The 20,929-nt window shown below is 44.6% G+C and overlaps 1 protein-coding gene across 1 annotated transcript in view; it reads left to right on the plus strand.

Annotated features, from left to right (window-relative positions):
- Nucleotides 1–20,929, plus strand: part of LOC306982837 (unconventional myosin-Ie-like) — a gene marked incomplete at its 3' end in the record, with an annotated part of 39,596 nt that overhangs the window by 18,418 nt on the left and 249 nt on the right. The window contains 14 exon segments of the mRNA XM_079583288.1: nt 2,483–2,566; nt 2,762–2,863; nt 2,962–3,027; nt 3,298–3,383; nt 3,532–3,613; nt 8,482–8,687; nt 13,335–13,479; nt 13,543–13,827; nt 14,318–14,463; nt 15,460–15,606; nt 15,775–15,932; nt 17,984–18,114; nt 18,117–18,298; nt 20,709–20,884. Coding sequence (XP_079439414.1) covers nt 2,483–2,566; nt 2,762–2,863; nt 2,962–3,027; nt 3,298–3,383; nt 3,532–3,613; nt 8,482–8,687; nt 13,335–13,479; nt 13,543–13,827; nt 14,318–14,463; nt 15,460–15,606; nt 15,775–15,932; nt 17,984–18,114; nt 18,117–18,298; nt 20,709–20,884 — 1,996 coding nt within the window.

A 20,929-nucleotide genomic window follows, 5' to 3' on the forward strand; every position in this document is an offset into this window, starting at 1 on the left:
GATGTTTAGCTGATGATTAGCTGATGTTTAGCTGATGTTTAGCTGATGTTTAGCTGATGTTTAGCTGATGTTTAGCTGATGTTTAGCTGATGTTTAGCTGATGATTAGCTGATGTTTAGCTGATGTTTAGCTGATGTTTAGCTGATGTTTAGCTGATGTTTAGCTGATGTTTAGCTGATGTTTCGGTGATGATTAGCTGATGTTTAGCTGATGTTTAGCTGATGCTTCGGTGATGTTTAACTGATGTTTAGCTGATGTTTCGGTGATGATTAGCTGATGTTTAGCTGATGTTTAGCTGATGTTTAGCTGATGTTTAGCTGATGTTTTGGTGATGTTTAGCTGATGTTTCGGTGATGTTTAGCTGATGTTTCGGTGATGTTTAGCTGATGTTTTGGTGATGTTTAGCTGATGTTTCGGTGATGTTTAGCTGATGTTTCGGTGATGATTAGCTGATGTTTAGCTGATGTTTAGCTGATGTTTAGCTGATGTTTCGGTGATGATTAGCTGATGTTTAGCTGATGTTTCGGTGATGTTTCGGTGATGTTTCGGTGATGTTTCGGTGATGTTTCGGTGATGTTTAGCTGATGTTTAGCTGATGTTTAGCTGATGTTTCGGTGATGTTTAGCTGATGTTTAGCTGATGTTTAGCTGATGTTTCGGTGATGTTTAGCTGATGTTTAGCTGATGCTTCGGTGATGTTTAGCTGATGTTTAGCTGATGTTTAGCTGATGTTTAGCTGATGTTTAGCTGATGTTTAGCTGATGTTTCGGTGATGTTTAGCTGATGTTTAGCTGATGCTTCGGTGATGTTTAGCTAATGCTTCGGTGATGTTTCGGTGATGTTTAGCTGATGTTTCGCTGATGTTTAGCTGATGTTTAGCTGATGTTTAGCTGATGTTTCGCTGATGTTTAGCTGATGTTTAGCTGATGTTTAGCTGATGTTTAGCTGATGTTTCGGTGATGTTTAGCTGATGTTTAGCTGATGCTTCGGTGATGTTTAGCTAATGCTTCGGTGATGTTTCGGTGATGTTTAGCTGATGTTTAGCTGATGATTAGCTGATGTTTAGCTGATGTTTAGCTGATGTTTAGCTGATGTTTAGCTGATGTTTAGCTGATGTTTCGGTGATGATTAGCTGATGTTTAGCTGATGTTTCGGTGATGATTAGCTGATGTTTAGCTGATGTTTAGCTGATGCTTCGGTGATGTTTAACTGATGTTTAGCTGATGTTTCGGTGATGATTAGCTGATGTTTAGCTGATGTTTAGCTGATGTTTAGCTGATGTTTAGCTGATGTTTTGGTGATGTTTAGCTGATGTTTCGGTGATGTTTAGCTGATGTTTCGGTGATGTTTAGCTGATGTTTTGGTGATGTTTAGCTGATGTTTCGGTGATGTTTAGCTGATGTTTCGGTGATGATTAGCTGATGTTTAGCTGATGTTTAGCTGATGTTTAGCTGATGTTTCGGTGATGATTAGCTGATGTTTAGCTGATGTTTCGGTGATGTTTCGGTGATGTTTCGGTGATGTTTCGGTGATGTTTCGGTGATGTTTAGCTGATGTTTAGCTGATGTTTAGCTGATGTTTCGGTGATGTTTAGCTGATGTTTAGCTGATGTTTAGCTGATGTTTCGGTGATGTTTAGCTGATGTTTAGCTGATGCTTCGGTGATGTTTAGCTGATGTTTAGCTGATGTTTAGCTGATGTTTAGCTGATGTTTCGGTGATGTTTAGCTGATGTTTAGCTGATGCTTCGGTGATGTTTAGCTAATGCTTCGGTGATGTTTCGGTGATGTTTAGCTGATGTTTAGCTGATGTTTAGCTGATGTTTAGCTGATGTTTAGCTGATGTTTTGGTGATGTTTAGCTGATGTTTCGGTGATGTTTAGCTGATGTTTCGGTGATGTTTAGCTGATGTTTTGGTGATGTTTAGCTGATGTTTCGGTGATGTTTAGCTGATGTTTCGGTGATGATTAGCTGATGTTTAGCTGATGTTTAGCTGATGTTTAGCTGATGTTTCGGTGATGATTAGCTGATGTTTAGCTGATGTTTCGGTGATGTTTCGGTGATGTTTCGGTGATGTTTCGGTGATGTTTCGGTGATGTTTCGGTGATGTTTAGCTGATGTTTAGCTGATGTTTAGCTGATGTTTCGGTGATGTTTAGCTGATGTTTAGCTGATGTTTAGCTGATGTTTCGGTGATGTTTAGCTGATGTTTAGCTGATGCTTCGGTGATGTTTAGCTGATGTTTAGCTGATTTTTAGCTGATGTTTAGCTGATGTTTAGCTGATGTTTAGCTGATGTTTCGGTGATGTTTAGCTGATGTTTAGCTGATGCTTCGGTGATGTTTAGCTAATGCTTCGGTGATGTTTCGGTGATGTTTAGCTGATGTTTCGCTGATGTTTAGCTGATGTTTAGCTGATGTTTAGCTGATGTTTCGCTGATGTTTCGCTGATGTTTAGCTGATGTTTCGGTGATGTTTTGTGGTTATAGGAGGAGTACGTGCAGGAGGGGATCCAGTGGACGCCCATCGAGTACTTCAACAACAAAATTGTGTGTGACCTCATCGAGTCCAAGGTGAGAGCCAATCAGAGGAGGAGGGGGCGGGACAGTACAGACAGGGCCAATCAGAGGAGGAGGGCGGGGCAGAGAGGACAGGGCCAATCAGAGGAGGAGGGGGCGGGACAGTACAGACAGGGCCAATCAGAGGGCGGGGTTTAATGTAAAATGTCGCAGCTTTAAAACCCTGTTCACTTCCTGGTCCGCGTGCAGAATCCTCCCGGCGTGATGTGCGTCCTGGACGACGTCTGCGCCACGATGCACGCCAAAGGAGAGGGCGCCGACCTCACGCTGCTGCAGAAGCTCCAGGGCCAGGTCAGACGCCGTCATGAGGATAAACAATATAGTATAATATAACAAAACATCTTTATACTTCCACCACGCCCACTGATGATGTCACTGATGATTGGCAGATGGGGTCACATGACCACTTCAGCAGCTGGAACAAAGGCTTCATCGTCCATCACTACGCAGGAAAGGTACGAGCACGAACCATCGTCTGTACTGGGCTGTTTTTCACCAGACGATTGTAATGACCCGGTACAGACGACTGTAATAACCCGGTACAGACGACTGTAATAACCCGGTACAGACGACTGTAATAACCCGGTACAGACGACTGTAATAACCCGGTACAGACGACTCTAATAACCCGGTACAGACGACTGTAATAACCCGGTACAGACGACTATAATAACCCGGTACAGACGACTGTAATAACTCGGTACAGACGACTCTCTCTCGTCCAGGTCTCGTACGACGTGAGTGGATTCTGTGAGAGAAACAGAGACGTTTTGTTTAACGACATCATCGAGCTGATGCAGGGCAGCGAGTTGTGAGTCTCTTTTTACTGTAATACTATTGTAGTACCGCAGTGCTGTAGTACTGTAGTACTGCAGTACTACCTCCCCCTGCTGTAATAACTCTGTAACTGCAGTACTTCAGTAACACCTCCCCCTGCTGTAATAACTCTGTAACTGCAGCCCGTTCATCCGAGCGCTGTTTCCAGAAAACCTCGAGGCCGAAAAAAGAGGCCGACCCTCGACCGTCAGCTCCAAGATCAAGGTCAGACCCAGACCCGACCTTTGACCCCTGTGCACTGTAGAAACAGACCTAACTTTACCCTCTGTGCACTGTAGAAACAGACCTAACTTTACCTCCTGTGCACTGTAGAAACAGACCTAACTTTACCTCCTGTGCACTGTAGAAACAGACCTAACTTTACCCTCTGTGCACTGTAGAAACAGACCTAACTTTACCTCCTGTGCACTGTAGAAACAGACCTAACTTTACCCTCTGTGCACTGTAGAAACAGACCTAACTTTACCTCCTGTGCACTGTAGAAACAGACCTAACTTTACCCTCTGTGCACTGTAGAAACAGACCTAACTTTACCCTCTGTGCACTGTAGAAACAGACCTAACTTTACCTCCTGTGCACTGTAGAAACAGACCTAACTTTACCCTCTGTGCACTGTAGAAACAGACCTAACTTTACCCTCTGTGCACTGTAGAAACAGACCTAACTTTACCCCCTGTGCACTGTAGAAACAGACCTAACTTTACCTCCTGTGCACTGTAGAAACAGGCCTAACTTTACCCCCTGTGCACTGTAGAAACAGACCTAACTTTACCTCCTGTGCACTGTAGAAACAGACCTAACTTTACCCCCTGTGCACTGTAGAAACAGACCTAACTTTACCCTCTGTGCACTGTAGAAACAGGCTTAACTTTACCTCCTGTGCACTGTAGAAACAGACCTAACTTTACCCTCTGTGCACTGTAGAAACAGACCTAACTTTACCCTCTGTGCACTGTAGAAACAGACCTAACTTTACCTCCTGTGCACTGTAGAAACAGACCTAACTTTACCCCCTGTGCACTGTAGAAACAGACCTAACTTTACCCTCTGTGCACTGTAGAAACAGACCTAACTTTACCCTCTGTGCACTGTAGAAACAGACCTAACTTTACCCTCTGTGCACTGTAGAAACAGACCTAACTTTACCCTCTGTGCACTGTAGAAACAGACCTAACTTTACCCTCTGTGCACTGTAGAAACAGGCCTAACTTTACCTCCTGTGCACTGTAGAAACAGACCTAACTTTACCCTCTGTGCACTGTAGAAACAGACCTAACTTTACCCTCTGTGCACTGTAGAAACACACCTAACTTTACCCCCTGTGCACTGTAGAAACAGACCTAACTTTACCCTCTGTGCACTGTAGAAACAGACCTAACTTTACCTCCTGTGCACTGTAGAAACAGACCTAACTTTACCCTCTGTGCACTGTAGAAACAGACCTAACTTTACCCCCTGTGCACTGTAGAAACAGACCTAACTTTACCTCCTGTGCACTGTAGAAACAGACCTAACTTTACCCTCTGTGCACTGTAGAAACAGACCTAACTTTACCTCCTGTGCACTGTAGAAACAGACCTAACTTTACCCCCTGTGCACTGTAGAAACAGACCTAACTTTACCCCCTGTGCACTGTAGAAACAGACCTAACTTTACCCCCTGTGCACTGTAGAAACAGACCTAACTTTACCCTCTGTGCACTGTAGAAACAGGCCTAACTTTACCTCCTGTGCACTGTAGAAACAGACCTAACTTTACCTCCTGTGCACTGTAGAAACAGGCCTAACTTTACCCCCTGTGCACTGTAGAAACAGGCCTAACTTTACCCTCTGTGCACTGTAGAAACAGACCTAACTTTACCCCCTGTGCACTGTAGAAACAGACCTAACTTTACCTCCTGTGCACTGTAGAAACAGACCTAACTTTACCTCCTGTGCACTGTAGAAACAGACCTAACTTTACCCCCTGTGCACTGTAGAAACAGACCTAACTTTACCTCCTGTGCACTGTAGAAACAGGCCTAACTTTACCCTCTGTGCACTGTAGAAACAGGCCTAACTTTACCCTCTGTGCACTGTAGAAACAGACCTAACTTTACCTCCTGTGCACTGTAGAAACAGGCCTAACTTTACCCCCTGTGCACTGTAGAAACAGACCTAACTTTACCCTCTGTGCACTGTAGAAACAGACCTAACTTTACCCTCTGTGCACTGTAGAAACAGACCTAACTTTACCCCCTGTGCACTGTAGAAACAGACCTAACTTTACCCTCTGTGCACTGTAGAAACAGACCTAACTTTACCCTCTGTGCACTGTAGAAACAGACCTAACTTTACCCTCTGTGCACTGTAGAAACAGACCTAACTTTACCTCCTGTGCACTGTAGAAACAGGCCTAACTTTACCCCCTGTGCACTGTAGAAACAGACCTAACTTTACCCTCTGTGCACTGTAGAAACAGACCTAACTTTACCCTCTGTGCACTGTAGAAACAGACCTAACTTTACCCCCTGTGCACTGTAGAAACAGACCTAACTTTACCCTCTGTGCACTGTAGAAACAGACCTAACTTTACCCCCTGTGCACTGTAGAAACAGACCTAACTTTACCCTCTGTGCACTGTAGAAACAGACCTAACTTTACCCTCTGTGCACTGTAGAAACAGACCTAACTTTACCCCCTGTGCACTGTAGAAACAGACCTAACTTTACCTCCTGTGCACTGTAGAAACAGACCTAACTTTACCCCCTGTGCACTGTAGAAACAGGCCTAACTTTACCCTCTGTGCACTGTAGAAACAGACCTAACTTTACCCCCTGTGCACTGTAGAAACAGACCTAACTTTACCCTCTGTGCACTGTAGAAACAGGCCTAACTTTACCCCCTGTGCACTGTAGAAACAGACCTAACTTTACCCTCTGTGCACTGTAGAAACAGGCCTAACTTTACCCTCTGTGCACTGTAGAAACAGACCTAACTTTACCCTCTGTGCACTGTAGAAACAGGCCTAACTTTACCCCCTGTGCACTGTAGAAACAGACCTAACTTTACCTCCTGTGCACTGTAGAAACAGACCTAACTTTACCCCCTGTGCACTGTAGAAACAGACCTAACTTTACCCTCTGTGCACTGTAGAAACAGACCTAACTTTACCTCCTGTGCACTATAGAAACAGACCTAACTTTACCCTCTGTGCACTGTAGAAACAGACCTAACTTTACCTCCTGTGCACTGTAGAAACAGACCTAACTTTACCCTCTGTGCACTGTAGAAACAGACCTAACTTTACCCTCTGTGCACTGTAGAAACAGACCTAACTTTACCTCCTGTGCACTGTAGAAACAGACCTAACTTTACCCTCTGTGCACTGTAGAAACAGACCTAACTTTACCTCCTGTGCACTGTAGAAACAGGCCTAACTTTACCCTCTGTGCACTGTAGAAACAGACCTAACTTTACCCTCTGTGCACTGTAGAAACAGACCTAACTTTACCTCCTGTGCACTGTAGAAACAGACCTAACTTTACCCTCTGTGCACTGTAGAAACAGACCTAACTTTACCCCCTGTGCACTGTAGAAACAGACCTAACTTTACCTCCTGTGCACTGTAGAAACAGACCTAACTTTACCTCCTGTGCACTGTAGAAACAGACCTAACTTTACCCTCTGTGCACTGTAGAAACAGGCCTAACTTTACCTCCTGTGCACTGTAGAAACAGACCTACCTTTACCCCCTGTGCACTGTAGAAACAGACCTAACTTTACCTCCTGTGCACTGTAGAAACAGACCTAACTTTACCCTCTGTGCACTGTAGAAACAGACCTAACTTTACCCTCTGTGCACTGTAGAAACAGGCCTAACTTTACCTCCTGTGCACTGTAGAAACAGACCTAACTTTACCTCCTGTGCACTGTAGAAACAGACCTAACTTTACCCTTTGTGCACTGTAGAAACAGACCTAACTTTACCCCCTGTGCACTGTAGAAACAGACCTAACTTTACCCCCTGTGCACTGTAGAAACAGACCTAACTTTACCCTCTGTGCACTGTAGAAACAGACCTAACTTTACCCCCTGTGCACTGTAGAAACAGACCTAACTTTACCCTCTGTGCACTGTAGAAACAGACCTAACTTTACCCCCTGTGCACTGCAGAAACAGACCTAACTTTACCCCCTGTGCACTGTAGAAACAGGCCTAACTTTACCCTCTGTGCACTGTAGAAACAGACCTAACTTTACCCTCTGTGCACTGTAGAAACAGACCTACCTTTACCCTCTGTGCACTGTAGAAACAGACCTAACTTTACCCTCTGTGCACTGTAGAAACAGACCTAACTTTACCTCCTGTGCACTGTAGAAACAGGCCTAACTTTACCCCCTGTGCACTGTAGAAACAGACCTAACTTTACCTCCTGTGCACTGTAGAAACAGACCTAACTTTACCCCCTGTGCACTGTAGAAACAGACCTAACTTTACCCTCTGTGCACTGTAGAAACAGGCTTAACTTTACCTCCTGTGCACTGTAGAAACAGACCTAACTTTACCCCCTGTGCACTGTAGAAACAGACCTAACTTTACCTCCTGTGCACTGTAGAAACAGACCTAACTTTACCCTCTGTGCACTGTAGAAACAGACCTAACTTTACCCTCTGTGCACTGTAGAAACAGGCCTAACTTTACCCTCTGTGCACTGTAGAAACAGGCCTAACTTTACCTCCTGTGCACTGTAGAAACAGACCTAACTTTACCTCCTGTGCACTGTAGAAACAGACCTAACTTTACCCTCTGTGCACTGTAGAAACAGACCTAACTTTACCCTCTGTGCACTGTAGAAACAGGCCTAACTTTACCTCCTGTGCACTGTAGAAACAGACCTAACTTTACCTCCTGTGCACTGTAGAAACAGACCTAACTTTACCCTCTGTGCACTGTAGAAACAGGCCTAACTTTACCCTCTGTGCACTGTAGAAACAGGCCTAACTTTACCCCCTGTGCACTGTAGAAACAGGCCTAACTTTACCTCCTGTGCACTGTAGAAACAGACCTAACTTTACCCCCTGTGCACTGCAGAAACAGGCCAACACCCTGGTGGTCACGCTCATGCGCTGCAGTCCTCACTACGTTCGCTGCATCAAACCGAACGAGACGAAAAAGGCCGGCGACTGGGAGGAGAAGCGAGTTCACCACCAGGTGGAGTATCTGGGCCTGCGCGAGAACATCCGCGTCCGGAGGGCGGGGTTTTCCTACAGGCGCGTCTTCAGCAAGTTCCTGCACAGGTCAGTAGCGCTTTGTGGTTAGCTCTTTGTGGTTAGCTCTTTGTGGTTAGCTCTTTGTGTTTAGCTCTTTGTGGTTAGCTCTTTAGCTCTTTGTGGTTAGCTCTTTGTGGTTAGCTCTTTGTGGTTAGCTCTTTGTGTTTAGCTCTTTGTGGTTAGCTCTTTGTGTTTAGCTCTTTGTGTTTAGCTCTTTGTGGTTAGCTCTTTAGCTCTTTGTGGTTAGCTCTTTGTGGTTAGCTCTTTGTGGTTAGCTCTTTGTGTTTAGTTCTTTGTGGTTAGCTCTTTGCGGTTAGCTCTTTGTGGTTAGCTCTTTGTGTTTAGCTCTTTGTGGTTAGCTCTTTAGCTCTTTGTGGTTAGCTCTTTGTGGTTAGCTCTTTAGCTCTTTGTGGTTAGCTCTTTGTGGTTAGCTCTTTGTGGTTAGCTCTTTGTGTTTAGCTCTTTGTGGTTATCTCTTTAGCTCTTTGTGGTTAGCTCTTTGTGGTTAGCTCTTTGTGGTTAGCTCTTTGTGTTTAGCTCTTTGTGGTTATCTCTTTAGCTCTTTGTGGTTAGCTCTTTGTGGTTAGATCTTTGTGGTTAGCTCTTTGTGTTTAGCTCTTTGTGGTTAGCTCTTTAGCTCTTTGTGGTTAGCTCTTTGTGGTTAGCTCTTTGTGGTTAGCTCTTTGTGTTTAGCTCTTTGTGGTTAGCTCTTTAGCTCTTTGTGTTTAGCTCTTTGTGGTTAGCTCTTTGTGGCTAGCTCTTTGTGGCTAGCTCTTTGTGGTTAGCTCTTTGTGGCTAGCTCTTTGTGGTTAGCTCTTTGTGGCTAGCTCTTTGTGGTTAGCTCTTTGTGGCTAGCTCTTTGTGGCTAGCTCTTTGTGGCTAGCTCTTTGTGGTTAGCTCTTTGTGGTTAGCTCTTTGTGGTTAGCTCTTTGTGGTTAGCTCTTTAGCTCTTTGTGGTTAGCTTTTTGTGGCTAGCTCTTTGTGTTTAGCTCTTTGTGGTTAGCTCTTTGTGGTTAGCTCTTTGTGGTTAGCTCTTTGTGGTCAGCTCTTTAGCTCTTTGTGGTTAGCTCTTGGTGGTTAGCTCTTTGTGGTTAGCTCTTTGTGGTTAGCTCTTTGTGGTTAGCTCTTTGTGGTTAGCTCTTTGTGGTTAGCTCTTTGTGGTTAGCTCTTTGTGGTTAGCTCTTTAGCTCTTTGTGGTTAGCTCTTTGTGGTTAGATCTTTGTGATTAGCTCTTTGTGGTTAGGTCTCTGTGGTTAGCTCTCTGTGGTTAGCTCTTTGTGGTTAGCTCTTTGTGGTTAGCTCTTTGTGGTTAGCTCTCTGTGGTTAGCTCTTTGTGGTTAGCTCTTTGTGGTTAGCTCTTTGTGGTCAGCCCTTTGTGGTTAGATCTTTGTGATTAGCTCTTTGTGGTTAGCTCTTTGTGGTTAGCTCTTTGTGGTTAGCTCTTTGTGGTTAGCTCTTTAGCTCTTTGTGGCTAGCTCTTTGTGGCTAGCTCTTTAGCTCTTTGTGGTTAGCTCTTTGTGGTTAGATCTTTGTGATTAGATCTTTGTGGTTAGCTCTTGGTGGTTAGCTCTTTGTGGTCAGCCCTTTGTGGCTAGCTCTTTGTGGCTAGCTCTTTGTGGTTAGCTCTTTGTGGCTAGCTCTTTGTGGCTAGCTCTTTGTGGTTAGCTCTTTGTGGTTAGCTCTTTGTGGTTAGCTCTTTGTGGTTAGCTCTTTGTGGTTAGCTCTTTGTGGTTAGCTCTTTGTGGTTAGCTCTTTAGCTCTTTGTGGCTAGCTCTTTGTGGCTAGCTCTTTGTGGTTAGCTCTTTGTGGTTAGCTCTTTGTGGTTAGCTCTTTGTGGTTAGCTCTTTGTGGTTAGCTCTTTGTGGTTAGCTCTTTAGCTCTTTGTGGTTAGCTCTTTGTGGTTAGCTCTTTGTGGTTAGATCTTTAGCTCTTTGTGGTTAGCTCTTTGTGATTAGCTCTTTGTGGTTAGCTCTTTGTCGTTAGCACTTGGTGGTTAGCTCTTTGTGGTTAGCTCTTTAGCTCTTTGTGGTTAGCTCTTGGTGGTTAGATCTTTAGCTCTTTGTGGTTAGCTCTTTGTGGTTAGCTCTTTGTGGTTAGCTCTTTGTGGTTAGCTCTTTGTGGTTAGCTCTTTGTGGTTAGCTCTTTGTGGTTAGATCTTTGTGGTTAGCTCTTTGTGGTTAGCTCTTTGTGGTTAGCTCTTTGTGGTTAGCTCTTTGTGGTTAGCTCTTTGTGGTTAGCTCTCTGTGGTTAGCTCTCTGTGGTTAGCTCTTGGTGGTTAGCTCTTGGTGGTTAGCTCTTTGTGGTTAGCTCTTTGTGGTTAGCTCTTTGTGGTTAGCTCTTTGTGGTTAGCTCTTTGTGGTTAGATCTTTAGCTCTTTGTGGTTAGCTCTTTGTGGTTAGCTCTTGGTGGTTAGCTCTTGGTGGTTAGCTCTTTGTGGTTAGCTCTTTGTGGTTAGCTCTTTGTGGTTAGCTCTTTGTGGTTAGCTCTTTGTGGTTAGCTCTTTGTGGTTAGCTCTTTGTGGTTAGCTCTTGGTGGTTAGATCTTTAGCTCTCTGTGGTTAGCTCTTTGTGGTTAGCTCTTGGTGGTTAGATCTTTAGCTCTGTGTGGTTAGCTCTTTGTGGTTAGCTCTTGGTGGTTAGATCTTTAGCTCTCTGTGGTTAGCTCTTGGTGGTTAGCTCTTTGTGGTTAGCTCTTGGTGGTTAGATCTTTGTGGTTAGCCCTTTGTGGTTAGCTCTTTGTGGTTAGCTCTTTGTGGTTAGCTCTTGGTGGTTAGATCTTTGTGGTTAGCTCTTTGTGGTTAGCTCTTTGTGGTTAACTCTTTGTGGTTAGCTCTTTGTGTTTAGCTCTTTGTGGTTAGCTCTTTGTGGTTAGCTCTTTTTGGTTAGTTCTTTGTGGTTAGCTCTTGGTGGTTAGCTCTCTGTGGTTAGCTCTTTGTGGTTAGCTCTTGGTGGTTAGCTCTTGGTGGTTAGCTCTTGGTGTTTAGCTCCTTGTGGTTAGCTCTTTGTGGTTAGCTCTTTGTGGTTAGCTCTTTGTGGTTAGCTCTTTGTGGTTAGCTCTTTGTGGTTAGCTCTTTGTGGTCAGCCCTTTGTGGCTAGCTCTTTGTGGCTAGCTCTTTAGCTCTTTGTGGTTAGCTCTTTGTGGTTAGCCCTTTGTGGTTAGCTCTCTGTGGTTAGGTCTTTGTGGTTAGCTCTTGGTGGTTAGCTCTTGGTGGTTAGCTCTTGGTGGTTAGCTCTTGGTGGTTAGCTCTTTGAGGTTATCTCTTTGAGGTTATCTCTTTGTGGTTAGCTCTTGGTGGTTAGCTCTTTGTGGTTAGCTCTTGGTGGTTAGCTCTTTGTGGTTAGCTCTTTGTGGTTAGCTCTTTGTGGTTAGCTCTCTGAGGTTATCTCTTTGTGGTTAGCTCTCTGAGGTTATCTCTTTGTGGCTAGCTCTTGGTGGTTAGCTCTTGGTGGTTAGCTCTTGGTGGTTAGCTCTTGGTGGTTAGCTCTTTGAGGTTATCTCTTTGAGGTTATCTCTTTGTGGTTAGCTCTTGGTGGTTAGCTCTTTGTGGTTAGCTCTTGGTGGTTAGCTCTTTGTGGTTAGCTCTTTGTGGTTAGCTCTTTGTGGTTAGCTCTTTGTGGTTAGCTCTTTGTGGTTAGCTCTTTGTGGTTAGCTCTTTGTGGTTAGCTCTCTGTGGTCAGCTCTCTGTGGTTAGCTCTTTGTGGTTAGCTCTTTGTGGTTAGCTCTTTGTGGTTAGCTCTTTGTGGTTAGCTCTTTGTGGTTAGCTCTTGGTGGTTAGCTCTTTGTGGTTAGCTCTTTGTGGTTAGCTCTCTGAGGTTATCTCTTTGTGGTTAGCTCTTGGTGGTTAGCTCTTGGTGGTTAGCTCTTGGTGGTTAGCTCTTGGTGGTTAGCTCTTTGAGGTTATCTCTTTGAGGTTATCTCTTTGTGGTTAGCTCTTGGTGGTTAGCTCTTTGTGGTTAGCTCTTTGTGGTTAGCTCTTTGTGGTTAGCTCTTTGTGGTTAGCTCTTTGTGGTTAGCTCTCTGTGGTCAGCTCTCTGTGGTTAGCTCTCTGTGGTTAGCTCTCTGTGGTTAGCTCTTTAGCTCTTTGTGGTAAGCTCTTTAGCTCTTTGTGGTTAGCTCTTTGTGGTTAGCTCTCTGTGGTTAGCTCTTGGTGGTTAGCTCTTTAGCTCTTTGTGGTTAGCTCTTTGTGGTTAGCTCTCTGTGGTTAGCTCTTGGTGGTTAGCTCTCTGTGGTTAGCTCTTGGTGGTTAGCTCTTGGTGGTTAGCTCTCTGTGGTTAGCTCTTGGTGGTTAGCTCTTGGTGGTTAGCTCCTTGTGGTTAGCTCTTGGTGGTTAGCTCTTGGTGGTTAGCTCTCTGTGGTTAGCTCTTGGTGGTTAGCTCTTGGTGGTTAGCTCTCTGTGGTTAGCTCTTGGTGGTTAGCTCTTGGTGGTTAGCTCCTTGTGGTTAGCTCTTGGTGGTTAGCTCTTGGTGGTTAGCTCTCTGTGGTTAGCTCTTGGTGGTTAGCTCTTGGTGGTTAGCTCTTGGTGGTTAGCTCTTTGTGGTTAGCTCCTTGTGGTTAGCTCTTTGTGGTTAGCTCTCTGTGGTTAGCTGTCTGTGGTTAGCTCTTGGTGGTTAGCTCTCTGTGGTTAGCTCTCTGTGGTTAGCCCCTGACCCTCAGCTCGGTGACGTCCGTCCTCAGATACGCCATCCTGACGCCGGAGTCGTGGCCTCAGTGGACGGGCGACCCTCGCCAGGGCGTGCTGCACCTGCTGAGCTCCGTCCACATGGACCAGGACCAGTACCAGCTCGGCAAAAGCAAAGTCTTCATCCGGGCGCCCGAGTCGGTGAGTCCGATCATCTCCTCCACGTCTCCGTTCGAATAACTCCCCGTGACCTCTGACCTGCAGCTGTTCCTGCTGGAGGAGATGCGTGAGCGGAAGTTTAACGGTTACGCCCGCGTGATCCAGAAGGCCTGGAGGAAGCACGTGGCCGTCAGGAAGTACGTCCAGATGAGGCAGGAAGCGTCGGACGTCCTGCTGAACAAGAAGGAGCGGCGCCGGAACAGCCTCAACAGGAACTTCGTGGGCGACTACATCGGTCTGGAGCTGCACCCCGAAATCCGAGCCTTCGTCGGCAAGAGGGAGCGGGTGGAGTTCGCTGACGTGGTGCTCAAGTACGACCGCCGCTTCAGGGTGAGTCCAGAGTCCAGAGTCCAGAGTCCAGAGTCCAGAGTCCAGAGTCCAGAGTCCAGAGTCCAGAGCCTCTTCAGGGTGAGTCCAGAGTCCAGAGCCTCTCAGAAGATTGGATCGGTCAGTATTGGACAGTATCACCAGAGTCTGGGCCAGTATCGGTTAGTATTGGTCAAGTATCGGCCGGTATCGGTTAGTATCGGTCAAGTATCGGTTAGTATCGGTCTGGTATCGGTCAGTATCGGTCAGTATCGGTCTGGTATCGGTCAGTATTGGTCAGTATTGGTCAAGTATCGGTCAGTATCGGTTAGTATCGGTCAGTATCGGTCAAGTATCGGTCAAGTATCGGTCAAGTATCGGTCAGTATCGGTCAGTATCGGTCTAGTATCGGCCGGTATCGGTTAGTATCGGTTAGTATCGGTCTGGTATCGGTCAGTATCGGTCAGTATCGGTCTAGTATCGGGAGAACAAAGTCACGCTGGTTCTGTTTCAGAGCGTGAAGCGTGACCTCATCCTGACGCCTAAATACTTGTACCTGATTGGACGAGAGAAAGTGAAGCAGGGGCCGGAAAAAGGCCAGATCCAGGAAGTCCTGAAGAGGAAGATCGAGGTCCAGAAGGTCCAGTCTGTGTCCCTCAGGTGAGAAGGCGCCCTCTCTCCCCTCTCTCCTCTGATTGGCTCTCACCTCTCTCCTCTGATTGGCTCTCACCTCTCCTCTCTCCTCTGATTGGCTCTCACCTCCCCTCTCTCCTCTGGTTGGCTCTCACCTCCCCTCTCTCCTCTGGTTGGCTCTCACCTCTCTCCTCTGGTTGGCTCTCACCTCTCCGCTCTCCTCTGATTGGCTCTCACCTCTCCGCTCTCCTCTGATTGGCTCTCACCTCCCCGCTCTCCTCTGATTGGCTCTCACCTCTCCTCTCTCCTCTGATTGGCTCTCCCCTCTCCGCTCTCCTCTGATTGGCTCTCCCCTCTCCGCTCTCCTCTGATTGGCTCTCACCTCTCCTCTCTCCTCTGATTGGCTCTCCCCTCTCCTCTCTCCTCTGATTGGCTCTCCCCTCTCCTCTGATTGGCTCTCACCTCTCTCCTCTGATTGGCTCTCACCTCCCCTCTCTCCTCTGATTGGCTCTCACCTCCCCTCTCTCCTCTGATTGGCTCTCACCTCTCTCCTCTGGTTGGCTCTCCCCTCTCTCCTCTGATTGGCTCTCACCTCTCTCCTCTGATTGGCTCTCACCTCCCCTCTCTCCTCTGATTGGCTCTCACCTCCCCTCTCTCCTCTGATTGGCTCTCACCTCTCTCCTCTGGTTGGCTCTCACCTCCCCTCTCTCCTCTGGTTGGCTCTCCCCTCTCTCCTCTGATTGGCTCTCACCTCTCCTCTCTCCTCTGATTGGCTCTCCCCTCTCCTCTCTCCTCTGATTGGCTCTCCCCTCTCTCCTCTGATTGGCTCTCCCCTCTCCTCTCTCCTCTGATTGGCTCTCCCCTCTCTCCTCTGATTGGCTCTCCCCTCTCCCCTCTCTCCTCTGATTGGCTCTCACCTCCCCTCTCTCCTCTTATTGGCTCTCACCTCTCCGCTCTCCTCTGATTGGCTCTCTCCTCTCTCCTCTGATTGGCTCTCCCCTCTCTCCTCTGATTGGCTCACAGCTGTCTCCAGGACGACCTCTTCATCGTCCACGAGGAGACCTACGACAGCGTCCTCCAGAGCGTCTTCAAGACCGAGTTCCTGAGTTTGCTCCTGAAGAAACACCAGGAGAAGACGGGGAAGAAGCTCCCGCTGAAGTTCAACAACCTGTGAGTCAAAGAGGAGGTTCTTCTGTCCAGGGTCGGCCATGATTCTCTCCTTACTCTCCCTCTCCCTCCTCCTCCTCCTCCCCCTCCTCCTCCTCTCCCTCCTCCTCCTCCTCCTCCTCCTCCTCCTCCTCCTCCTCCCCCTCCTCCTCCTCCTCCTCTCCTCCTCAGGCTGGAGTTCAAAGTGAAGAAGGGCGGCTGGGGCCCCTTCATGTCGTCGGGCTCGAGGCAGATCCAGTTCTCGGCGGGAAACGGCGAGGAGGCGGAGCTTAAACCCAGCGGAAAAGTCCTCCAGGTGTCGATCGGACCGGGCCTCCCCAAGGACTCGCGTAAGACCCGCCCCTCTTTCCCATGATCCTTCACTCACATTTACTGACACGTTTGATGACTAGTGATGTCACAGAATAAAAGCAGACGTTTAAACCTTTAACCCCTTAACCCCCGCCTGAAGCGAGCACAGTTTCTCCAGTTCGGCTTTACCCCAATCCAAAAGCTTCTGGGAAAAAAGGTGAGAAAATAGTGACAAAACTGAGACGAAAACAATGATGGAAATGTGACGAAAAAGTGAGAAAACATTGATGAAACGTTGGAAAAAATGTCACTAGAAATTGACAAAAAACGTAAGAAAAAATGCCCATGGTTTTGAAAAAGTGGCAAAATTGACAAAAAAAAAAAAAAAAAAGTGACAAAAAAGTGACGGAAAATTGATGAAAATGTGACAAAATGTGACAAAAAAATTACACAGATTTGATAAAAATTTGACAAGAAAATGACAAAAAATTGACGAAAAATGGATGAAAAAGTGGCAAAAATGTCACAAGAAATTGACGAAAAAATGACAAAAATTTGATGAAAAAAATTGACGAAAAAATTAAAAAAAGTGACAAAAAAATGACAAAAATCTGACAAAAAAGTGACGAAAAAATTCCACAGATTTGATAAAAAATTGACAAGAAAAATATAAAAAATGACAAAAAAGTGACGAAAAATGGATGAAAAATGGATGAAAAAGTGGATGAAAAAGTGGTATAAATGTCACAAAAATGTCAAGAAATTGACAAAAAATGTACAAAAAATTGATGAAAAATTGATGAAAAAGTGGCAAAAATGTCACAACAAATTGACAAAAAATGACTAAAAATTGTTGAAAAAGTGGCAAAAAATGACAAAAATCTGACAAAAAAGTGACGAAAAAATTACAGATTTGATAAAAATTTGACAAGAAAAATGACCAAAAAAATGACCAAAAAAATGACAAAAAAGTGACGAAAAATGGATGAAAAATGGATGAAAAAGTGGTATAAATGTCACAAAAATGTCAAGAAATTGACAAAAAATGTACAAAAAATTGATGAAAAATTGATGAAAAAGTGGCAAAAATGTCACAACAAATTGACAAAAAATGACTAAAAATTGTTGAAAAAGTGGCAAAAAATGACAAAAATCTGACAAAAAAGTGACGAAAAAATTACAGATTTGATAAAAATTTGACAAGAAAAATGACCAAAAAAATGACCAAAAAAATGACAAAAAAGTGACGAAAAATGGATGAAAAATGGATGAAAAAGTGGTATAAATGTCACAAAAATGTCAAGAAATTGACAAAAAATTTACAAAAATTTGATGAAAAATTGACGAAAAAATGAAAAAAGTGACAAAAATGTCATAAGAAATTGACAAAAAGTTGAAGAAATGACCAAAAAATGACAAAAAAGTGACGAAAAGCTGATGAAAAATTGATGAAAAATGGATGAAAAGTGGATGAAAAAGTGGTATAAATGTCTCAAAAATGTCAAGAAATTGACGAAAAAATGACAAAAATTTGATGAAAAATTTACAAAAAAATGAAAAAAAGTGACAAAGATTTGATAAAAATTTGACAAGAAAAATACAAAAATGTGACAAAAAAATGACAAAAAAATGAAAAAAAATTGACGAAAAAATGACCAAAAAAGTGACGAAAAATTGATGAAAAATTGATGAAAAACTGATGAAAAGTGCATGAAAAAGTGGCAAAAACGTCACAAAAATGTCAAGAAATTGACGAAAAATTTACAAAAATTTGATGAAAAATTGACGAAAAAATGAAAAAAGTGACAAAAATGTCATAAGAAATTGACAAAAAATTGAAGAAAAAATGACAAACGTCACAAAAATGTCACTAGAAATTGACGAAAAAATGACAAAAATTTGATAAAAAAATTGACGAAAAAATGAAAAAAAAGTGACAAAAAATGGAAGAAAAAATGACAAAAATCGGACAAAAAAATGACGAAAAAAGTGACGAAAAATGGGGGCGCTGCTGTTGTTACTGTTGTTCTCCACAGGGGGCGCTGCTGTTGTCGTCACTGAACAAAGCTCTGTCTAACTTTTCCGTCAGGTCCGACTCGGAGAGACAACAGGAAGAGCCGCCATCTCGGCCACGGCCACGGCGCCGCCCCCAGACCCTCCGCTGGATCCGGTAAGCCCCGCCCACCCCGCGCAGGTGTCCCCGCCCCCCGGCCCCGCCCTAAAGCCTGTGCTGTGTCTCAGGTGCAGCGGACAGGCGCATGTCCAGGGGGCGCTCTCTGCGGCAGGCGTCCATGGAGCAGCCCACTCTGCCGCGTCTCCACGGCAACCGCCAGAGCGTCCACTCGCCGCCGCAGCAACCGCAGGACCTGGCCTTCATGGAGGTGCCGGACACCGGAGCCGCCGGGTGAGACGCCGGGGGGGGGGGGTCCCCCAGGGCACAGGCTTTACCCAAATCTAACCTGGCGCTTACAGCACATTGAGAAACGCCTCAAAGCCAAGACACACAAAACAGATCCTTTTCCTCACATTGTGCCTCAGTGTTTCACTTTTTCACTTTCTTTTTCATCCCATATTTGCCCGAGTTTTTCTTTATTTTTTGTCACATTTTTATTTATTTTTGTCACATTTTTTGTCACATTTTTAATTATTTTTTGTCACATTTTTTATTTTATTTTTTCACATTTTTTATTTATTTTTGTCACATTTTTTATTATTTTTTGTCACATTTTTTATTATTTTTTGTCACATTTTTTATTATTTTTTGTCACATTTTTTATTATTTTTTGTCACATTTTTTATTATTTTTTGTCACATTTTTTATTATTTTTTGTCACATTTTTTATTATTTTTTGTCACATTTTTTATTATTTTTTGTCTTATTTTTTATTATTATTTTTTCACATTTTGATTTATTTTTTGTCACATTTTTATTATTTTTTGTCACATTTTTAATTATTTTTTGTCACATTTTTTATTTTTTTTTGTCACATTTTTATTTATTATTTTTGTCACATTTTTTTTTTTTTTTACACTGTTTCCAACAAGCCGTTACATTTGGGTAAAGCCAAACTGGAGAGAAAGTGCTCTGCTCAGGTGGGAGGTCAGAGATTAAACAGGTTTAGTTACTCCTGGTGATGGAAAAGGAAAAGTAAGTTTTGAAAAAGTGAAACACAGGTTGAAAAAATATATATAAAAAAACAAAACAAGTAAAAAAAAATGTGTGAAGTTTGGGAACAATGTAAAATTTGGGGTGAAATTGTAAAAAAGAACACGTGGAAAATCTTAGGTGGAAACAATTTGACATTTGGGGAAAAACACATCAAAAATATTTGGAAAAAATTGGGGGGGAAATGAAAAAAAAATGGAAATTGTTTTTCTGCCATTTTGTTGCTATCTCATTGACTGCCAATGACGTTTATAGACGTCAATTAGGTTTGTCAATGGGAACAGCTGCAGCAAAGCCTTGAGCATGTCTGGTGCTGCCACCTGGTGCCTCAATAAGAGAACTCCAGAACTTTTAGATGAAAGAAGAGAGTTGGGTTCGTGTTGACGTAGAACAAGACCTTGAAAAAACCTCTGGCCGTCAATGAGTTACAGGAAGTTTCACCTCAATTAAATGATACAAATGCAAAACAATTAATTTAAATGGAAGGAAAATGAATATTATGAATCTATTTAATGGTTCTACACAAATATTTTAGTATCGGAAACCAAGTATCGTTACAGTCCAGGTACCGGAAACCCCGTAGGAGGAGTCTGTAATAAGAGGAGGAGTCTGTAGAAAGAGGAGGAGTCTGTAGAAAGAGGAGTCTGTAATAGGAGGAGGAGTCTGTAATAGGAGGAGGAGTCTGTAATAGGAGGAGGAGTCTGTAATAAGAGGAGGAGTCTGTAATAAGAGGAGGAGTCTGTAATAGGAGGAGGAGTCTGTAATAAGAGGAGGAGTCTGTAATAAGAGGAGGAGTCTGTAAAAGGAGGAGGAGTCTGTAGTAAGAGGAGGAGTCTGTAATAAGAGGAGGAGTCTGTCTGTAATAGTAGGAGGAGTCTGTAGTAACCTCAGTGTTATCCTCAGGCTGCTCAGGAGGAGGAGTCTGTAATAGTAGGAAGAGTCTGTAATAGTAGGAGGAGTCTGTCTGTAATAGTAGGAGGAGTCTGTAATAGAAGGAGGAGTCTGTAATAGTAGGAGGAGTCTGTAGTAACCTCAGTGTTATCCTCAGGCTGCTGAGGAGGAGGAGTCTGTAATAGTAGGAGGAGTCTGTAATAGGAGGAGGAGTCTGTAAAAGGAGGAGGAGTCTGTAGTAACCTCCGTGTTCTCCTGTGTCCTCCTCAGGCTGCTCAGGAGGAGGAGGAGGAGTCTGTAATTAGAGGAGGAGTCTGTAGTAAGAGGAGGAGTCTGTAGTAACCTCAGTGTTATCCTCAGGCTGCTGAGGAGGAGGAGTCTGTAATAGTAGGAGGAGTCTGTAATAGGAGGAGGAGTCTGTAAAAGGAGGAGGAGTCTGTAGTAACCTCCGTGTTCTCCTGTGTCCTCCTCAGGCTGCTCAGGAGGAGGAGTCTGTCTGTAATAAGAGGAGGAGTCTGTAGTAACCTCCGTGTTCTCCTGTGTCCTCCTCAGGCTGCTCAGGAGGAGGAGGAGGAGTCTGTAATTAGAGGAGGAGTCTGTAGTAAGAGGAGGAGTCTGTAGTAACCTCCGTGTTATCCTCAGGCTGCTGAGGAGGAGGAGTCTGTAGTAACCTCCGTGTTCTCCTGTGTTATCCTCAGGCTGCTCAGGAGGAGGAGGAGTCTGTAGTAACCTCCTTGTTCTCCTGTGTTATCCTCAGGCTGCTGAGGAGGAGGTCTAAGGAGGTGCGGCCGGACCCGGGTCTGGGTCGGCCCAAACCGAGTCCGAAGCCCAGACCTCGGACGCCGCACTGTCGAGCGCTCTGGGCCTACGACGCCCAGGACACGGACGAGCTGAGCTTCAACGCCGACGAGGTCATCGAGATCCTGTCTGAGGGTAACGCACTTTACATACATGTACTTATACTACAGACATGTACTT

This window comes from Gobius niger, assembly GCF_951799975.1.
Source record: "Gobius niger genome assembly, contig: SCAFFOLD_71, whole genome shotgun sequence".
Lineage (NCBI taxonomy): Eukaryota > Metazoa > Chordata > Actinopteri > Gobiiformes > Gobiidae > Gobius > Gobius niger.